General features: G+C 37.2%; 1 protein-coding gene and 1 pseudogene across 1 annotated transcript in view; one reads left to right on the top strand and one right to left on the bottom strand.

Annotated features, from left to right (window-relative positions):
• Positions 1 to 4268, bottom strand: part of LOC109117489 — a 7569-nt pseudogene extending 3301 nt beyond the window's left edge.
• Positions 4269 to 4460: 192 nt separating this feature from the next.
• LOC104850041 (histone demethylase UTY-like) overlaps positions 4461 to 7999 on the top strand; it is a gene marked incomplete at its 3' end in the record, with an annotated part of 25047 nt that continues 21508 nt past the window's right edge. The window contains exons 1-2 of the mRNA XM_033760580.1: positions 4461 to 4936; positions 5151 to 5214. Of these exons, the coding sequence (XP_033616471.1) occupies positions 4785 to 4936; positions 5151 to 5214 (216 nt within the window). The remainder of the gene's footprint in view (positions 4937 to 5150; positions 5215 to 7999) is intronic.

Below are 7999 nucleotides of genomic sequence, written 5' to 3'. Positions count from 1 at the left end.
AAAAAAAAAAAAAAAAAAAAAAAGAATCAGAAGGAAAAAGTGCTTTTACACCTGTGAAAGAAAAGACTTGTTAAGAAGATATCTAAACGGATGGTTATCTTATTGGAATAGACCTGTTGATAAACTCATAAGGTTCGTTGGACTATTTTTTGTTTTTTTTTCAATACATGTATGTACACTATAAAAGCCAGTCAGTTTATACTCATAAATCAGATAGAGGGAAATGAAAGAAGTCAATTTTCAGTACTTCCGAAGGTGTGCTCCTTTTATAGAACCTAATGACTGTCTCAAATTTTGGTCAACATGCTCCTTCATCTGCAAGCTATCCAGAGGAATCGGTTGATATTGTTGTTAAATAAATATCAATCATTTATTAAATGGGTGTCTTTAAGACACAGTGGAAATGTAGCTTAGATTCCTTTTCCTCGTTGGATAAACTCTGATCCACACTGTATGAACAAAAGTAAAAGAGCAGAAGGAAAAATAAATGAACTGCCCTGGTCACTCGGGAATTGGGCACTAAAATACCTCTGAGATGATAATCTTAACCTCTGGCCTTGCTACAATGTGCCAGGTTATTACTGTGGCCATCTTTATCCCCTTACGAGGATGAAGAGTTGAAGTGTACTGTTCCTTTCCCAGGTTTATGGGAAGGTCAATCCTCTGCACTGAGTTGCACCAGTTGTGCCTCACTTGGCGCCATATTGGGTGCCTCTTGTTGCAGTTCATGACCATGGCATGGTTCAAAGAATGAGAGATTACTCAGTTTCCATGTCCAGTATAACCTCCAAGAGGGCCCAGAGCAGCTGTCTTAATGGAGAGCTATCAATGTGACAGAATGTTAGGAAAAAAAACAGCCCCCAAACTGAAGCTTTGGTGGCTTTTTATTGATAGAACAGGAAAGGCATCTGTGCAAGAATTCATATAGGGAACAGAGGAAGGAGAGGAGAAGGAAAGGGAAAGGTCAGGGTGGTTTGTTATATTACTGAGATTAGGGCCAAAGCGTTCAATTGGGAGTATGGGGAGTAACAGGGCCAGAGCCATCATTCTTTAATGTGTTATGATCCTACTTAGACTTGTGGTCCTACAGATTACCTTTTAATCTCTAACTATGCATTCTGGGAGTTTTAGGCTTTTGGCTACTTTGTATATCCATCTCATAACACCTGTGGCCACAACCCCACAAAAAATAGATATTAATAATGAGATATTTCAATTCTCCAGTTTTACTAATGGATAAAATAAGGAGACAGTAAAAAAACGAGGAAACAGGCTTCATGAACCTCACAGAGATGTACAGAAAATTCCATCCACCAGGAGGAAAAAATACATACTATTCACAAGTGGATATGCATTATTTTCCAGGATAGAACATATGTTATGACAAGAGAGAAAACAAATAAATGAACAAATAAATAAGCACAATTTAACAAAAAAATATGGTACTAACAAATCAACAAATTTAAAAGATTGAAATCATGTCAGGTTTTCTTTCAAAAAACACTTATGGAACTAGAAACCATTAACAGGAGGAAAGCAAAAAAATCATAACAATGTAGTAATTAATATTTTCCTAAATAACCTATTGATCAAAGAAGAAATCAAATGAGAAAATAAAAGATATCTGGACACAAATGAAAATATAGCATACTAAAACTTAGAGGATAGAAGAAAAGTGGTTTTAAGATGAAAATCTAAAATTATAATTGTCTACTTTAAGGAAAAAAACCTACAATAAATAAATTTAACCTCAAGAAATTAGAAAAAAGAACACCAGAGTTATCAGGATAGAAAGGACAGAAAAGAAAATTGAATGAAAGTGAAAAGAAAATGAAATGGAAAATAAACCATTGAAAAAAACAATAAAATTGAGATTTTTTTAAAAAAGATAAAATTGATAAAGCTATAATAAAGAAAACACAAAATCAGAAATGAAAAAAGACATTACAACATGTAGCACAGAAATGCAAAGAAACATGACTAACAAGAACAATTATTCTATGGATATAATTTGCCATCACTTCAGCCACCTTAAGCCATAATACCTGATTCCTTTGAGGTAACTAAATGGTTTTTCCTACATACATAACAAACCATAAGTACATAAAACTATTAAAGTCACTTGTGAAGCTTAACAATAGGATTATGGTTTCAGAGAAACACTTTATATTCTATATTATAAGGTTATTTTTTATTTAAGACATATATATCTATAATGCTTTTTCAGATCCAAACGGCAAGAATCCAGCTGATTTTCAGGCCATCCTGGACCATGTTTCTGTTCTGTACCATGTTGTTTTTTTCACAAAGAGTTACTTAACTTTTCACAAGGAATTACTTCCTGTTAAGATTTACATATTTACTTGGCTTAATATCTTTTTTATTGTTGAATAATACAAAGATTTGTGTATATGTATCACAGTGTGCTATTATTCATTTATTAGTTGCAGGATGATTTGTTTGATTCTAGTTCTCAGTGATTTTAAATTGTAATACTGTAAACATTCATATGCAAATGTTTGTGTGGAGTTAAATTGTTCCATCAACTGACTACATATCTAGCAACAAGATCTTCATCATGTTTAATTTTTGCATTCTACCAGCAATGAATGAGAATTCCTGATATGTCACTGTACATCCTTGACAAATGGTATTATCAATTTTAAAAATTTCAACTATTCTATTTTAGCTCAGTGGCACTGTGACTGCTTCACAAGGGCCAAAGTCCTGAGTTCAATCCCTGGTACTGGAAAAAAAAATTTTTTTTTAGTTATTCCAATAGTTGTAAGTAGTATTCCATTATTTTAATTTGCATTTCACTAATGACATATGAGGTTGAACATACTTTCATCTGTTACAATTTCTATATTTTCTTTGGTGAGCTATTTTTTTCAGATCATTTATCTTTTTTGTTTTATTTAATTAACTAATTAATTTTTGAGACAGGGTATTGCTTTATAATTCATGCTGGCTTTGAAATAACTATAGAGTCCAGGCTAGTCTCAAATTGTGGACCTCACAGTGATCCTTCTGCCTTAGCCTTCAAAGTGCTGGGGTTATAGTCATGCCGCCACAATGCCCAGCTTGGCCTTAGCATTTCATTTTATTTATTTATTTATTTTTGGTACCGGGGATCAAACTCAGGTGTGCTTGCTTTTGCGAGGCAGGAGGCAGTACCACTGAGCTAAATCCCTAGTCCTTAGCATTTTATATTTGGGTCTGTGATACATTTAAGATTTACTTCTGTGAAAGTATGACTCTGTGTTTGACTGCAACTTGTATACCATCTGTACTCAATTCCGTAATGACGGTGTGAATGAGTCAATCTATCTGTAATGAGATAAGTGAGTCTTAGTTTTTAAAAAGACTATGCTTTATTTATTTTTAAAATTTATTTATTTTTTTGGTTTTTTGAGACAGGGTCTCACTATGTAGTTGAGACTGACCTGGAACTCACTATGTAGCCCAGGCTGGTCTTGAACTCCCAGCGATCCTCCTCCCTCAGCCTCCTGAGTGCTTGGATTATGTCCAGCTAAGACTATGCTTTAGATATGTATCAACTTGGAGGAGTGCATATATATTTGCCAAAGTGTTTGTCTTGTAGATCACTGTTATAATTAATGTAATCATGTTAATACGGTTACTATAACATTCAGCCCTCTGAAGTCATTTAACTATAATAGAATAAAGACAGGAAATATGTTTGAGAGAACATAATGGACTACCACATTAGGAGTAAAATTTGACTTAAAGCGCCATGAGAATTTTGGAAGTATAGATTTATAGCAGACAATTGGACGTTTTCGGCAACTGTATTTTCTAGGATTGGATAGGGTCAGTGGGACTTTATACTTTGTTTAGATGAGGCTGAGGGGTATACCCTTGAACATGGGCTCAAGAAACGGTGCTGACGAGATCGTGGGGACAGCAATCATTCTTCGCTAAGGTTCTTATTTTCCTTTTCTTCCCAAGTTTTAATCTTATGAGTTTGAAACTTTTGGGTTCTTTCCTGCAGCGGTATTCACAGCACATGGAATCGTGTGAGACTTACTCTGGGAGCTGCAGGTTGGCCGGGAAATCAAAGAAGCACTCACTCGCTCAGCGAGAGGTGGCGATTGTTTTTTTTCTTGTTCTCTTGCTCCCTGCGAGGATTCCGTAGTTGGTTGTTAAGTGACTCGACCTCATTATTCTGTACTCTGCCGTAATTAATTTAAGCAGAATTTAAAGGCTGTTCCATATGGTGCTCGGACTTCCTCCAAAATCTTATGTCAACCCAATACCTACAGAATTACCAGGTGTTGAACTACCTGAACCCTAGCATTTTTGAGTGACTGGGTTAAGGCAGCTAGCAAGTTTAGTAGCACCACCGCTTACGTAAGTCAACAAAAGTCACGTGAGAAAAACTGGCCTTCTCCATTGGTGAGTCTGATTGGCTGTGGGGCGAGGTCACGGCAGTTGCGTAGGGTTCACTCTGTGTCACTATTTCAACAACTTTGTACCGGCTAAGTTTGGAATTATAAGAAATCATCCCGAGCTGTCCACCCTTGCGATCTTTCGTCTTCCTCCGGTCTCTGCCTACCCAGTGATATGACCTGATAGTCGAGCTTTTTTCAGCGTCTGCATCCGCAGCTTTCGTCTTTGCCTTGGAGTTTTTCTGGACCACCCTTTATGGCGGTGATAAAGTTGGTGTCTTAGTCTCAAACTGCGATAAAGGGTATCATTTCAAGCTCTGTATTGGGGTTGAGTAGGCGTCAACGTGGGAGTTATATATTTGTTGCGTTTTCATGAAATCCTGCGGATTTTCGTTCTCTACTGCCGCTGCTGCCTTCGGTGATGAGAAAAAGAAAATGGCGGCGGAAAAAGCAAGTGGCCAGAGTGAAGACGCATCTCTTAGCTTGACAGTCCAGGAGAGAGAAGCTCTCCGAGAATTGGACAGGTACGGGCTGCGGTCACCTGCAGATTTTGGCTCTCGACGGGTTGGCGTCGCTCTCCAGAAAAGCCCGACTGGCGCTTGCCGGCGGTGACGACTGGAAGTCGTCTCGGTTTGGCGCTCACCAAGCTGTCGTAGCTTGCCGGGCTTTACGCTCGGGAAGGGACGGGTCAGTGGCTTTTCGCTAGCATTAACAGGCCGCGTATATTTCTCCCCACAGCAGCCTCTTTGGGTTTCTCAGTCGTCACGAAGATGGCGCCAGGACGAAGACCCTTCTGGGCAAGGTAGGGCAACTATTGCACTGACCGAAGTGCCAACTCTATCTTTTTGGTCTTGTACATTGATGTTCCCTGGCCTTTTGACCCGCACTACCGGACTAGCTTTCATTGTGGTCGCCAACAATGCGCAACAGCCATTCTGAATATTTCTTGCCTTTGCTCTTTTCCTCCAGAACACTTCGACCACTACATAGCCAAATCCTTCCTGGTAGCTCCAGAGCGCTCTGGGACCGGGTTTGCATAGTAGATAACCAGTTATTTTAGGGATTTGTGGTTAGGGAGAGGTTTCCTGAATTTTAGTATCGCAGATAGTGAATCCGTAATTTTGAGAATTAACGACTTACCTTGTATTATTTTTTTTAAATTTTGACATGTAATTTATGATGTCTAATTTTAACCCAGGCTTACTTATATCCCTTATCTCAAAAAAACTAAAGTTCCATCATTTACTGTGGTGAACAGTTTGTATTGATTGCTTTACCCACATATACTAATCAGTATGTATTTGATGTGAAGTTATAGTGTTTACTTTTTTTTGGATTTAGCAACCACAGAAACAGTGATGAGGATGCTATTTTATTAATGCGTGGGCCATTTTTCTCTTTAGAATATTGTTTCCTGAGTATTTGAAGAGATACTGGGGAGATTTCCTCGTTTGTGTAAAAAGTTGGTAGTCATTTAGTTAATGGCTGCTCCTATCAGCCAAGATGGCGGGAAATAGGGAGAGAAATGAAGGAGGTTCTTTGGTGGAAGGAGGATATATATATATATATTTAAAAAGCTCTCTGGTGTATAATCACAATTATTGCCTACTATTTAAAAATAAAATACCTGTCTTCCTAAGATTGAAAGCAACATTCTTAAGCTGGTGTATGTTTATTAGTTATAGCTCTTTTAGCTGCTTGCTAGAAAACAATTGCAAAGGTTACAGACCTGTTTCTGTCATTTTATCACCTTCCAGAAACTGCTTAAAATGACATTTTTCATTTATCACCTTCCAGAAACTGCTTAAAATGACATTTTTCTTTTTTGTCACTTGGTACCATGAAAGGAGGGTTGTGTGCAACAAATGCTGTATTTTTTTCTTGTTTTAGTCAATGGATATTAATTAATTCTCTTTTGAAATTTTATTGATTGATTGATACTTGAGATAAAATTTAAGGCCTAAAATATGGTAGGAAGTGCTCTACCACTGAGCTATAATATGCCCAGCCACAAATTTTAAGTTGAAGATTTTTTGTAAAAGGATACAGTAAAATCAAAGTTATTCAGATTGAGTAGTATGTAATTTCATTACATATATATTGGATAATGTTTAAGTCAGGTTAGCTGCGGATTTAGCTCAGTGGTTCTGCGGCCTGCCTTGCCAGTGCGAGGATCCAAGTTCAATCCCTGCCACCAAAAAATAAATAAATAAATAAAATCAGGTTAAATATCTTTATGGTGGAAATTTCCAAGACTGTTTTTCTACCTTTTTGAAATATAAAGTATGTACATTTAGTTACTTATTTTCGGTACCATGGGTTGAACTCAGGATCTTGTGCTTGGGAGGCAGGTGGTGGTATCACTGAGCTAAATCCCCAGCACTAAAATATATTATTGTTATCAGAATGACAGTTCTGCTGTGCTTCTTACAGCTAGCTAACTGCAGTTTAGTATCCTGCATCCCTTCTCCCCTTTCTGTTGTAGGCCTCTGGTAATGTTCTATTCTCAACTTTTATGACATTTAATTTTGTTAGAGTTGCCCTGAGTGAGATGCTGTGGTATTTAAACTTTCTGTGCTTCACTTATTTTGCTTAGCTAGCATAATGACTCCAAGTTCCACCTTGTTGCTGCAAGTTTAGGTTTTCATTCACTTTTATGGTTGAATAGTATTCCATCATGTATATATGCCTCTTTTTAAAATTCAAAAAACATTTTTTTATACTGGGGATTGAACTCGGGTCCTTGGCACTTGTGAGGCAGGTGGCAGAACCTCTGAGCTAATCCCTAACCTGTATGCCACTTTTTAAAAGAAGAAAACTTGAATTTTTATTTGTATTTACTTTGCATAGTCATTTAGATTTTTGTTTTGAGACAGGATCTGATTATGTAGTTCAGGCTGACCATGAATTCACTATGTAGCTCAGACAGGCAATTCACCTGCGTTAGCTACCTGAATAATGGGATTACAGGAGTGAGGAATATGCTCAACAGACTTTGAAATTTTGAGGGAAGGTGTCAATGCAATATGTAACCTAGACTACCCTTGAACTCACAATCTTTCTGCCTCAGCTTCCTAAGCGATGAGATTACAAGTATGCACTATTACACTGTTATTTTACCTGTAATCCTTTATTGTTTTAGTCACAGATAATAACCAGAAAACTGTCCTGTAATAATTAACCTTTCAGTAAATTCACTTGACTGATAAATAAAGCTCAGACTTTATGTAAATCAGAATTGCTCCATGAACACAATCTTTGGCAAAATAGTGACCAGCTTGGTTACAGCATAGGCAGGAATAACTGTGATGTGTTCATATAGATGATATGGGAAAGTACTTTTTGTTTGTTTGTTTGTTTGTTTTGAGACAGGGTCTCACTATGCAGTTTAGGATGGCCTTGAACTCACTTTGTAGCCCAGCTTGGCCTCAAATTTTGGCATACAGCATAGAGGAATAACTGTGATGTGTTCATATAGATGATATGGGAAAGTACTTTTTGTTTGTTTGTTTGTTTGTTTTGAGACAGGGTCTCACTATGCAGTTTAGGATGGCCTTGAACTCACTTTGTAGCCCAGCTTGTGGCCT

The sequence above is a fragment of the Fukomys damarensis genome, unplaced genomic scaffold, assembly GCF_012274545.1.
Source record: "Fukomys damarensis isolate Sample0158 unplaced genomic scaffold, DMR_v1.0_HiC HiC_scaffold_41, whole genome shotgun sequence".
NCBI lineage: Eukaryota > Metazoa > Chordata > Mammalia > Rodentia > Bathyergidae > Fukomys > Fukomys damarensis.
The sequence above is the reverse complement of the archived record's forward strand: the minus strand, read 5'-3'. Positions and strand labels throughout refer to the sequence as shown.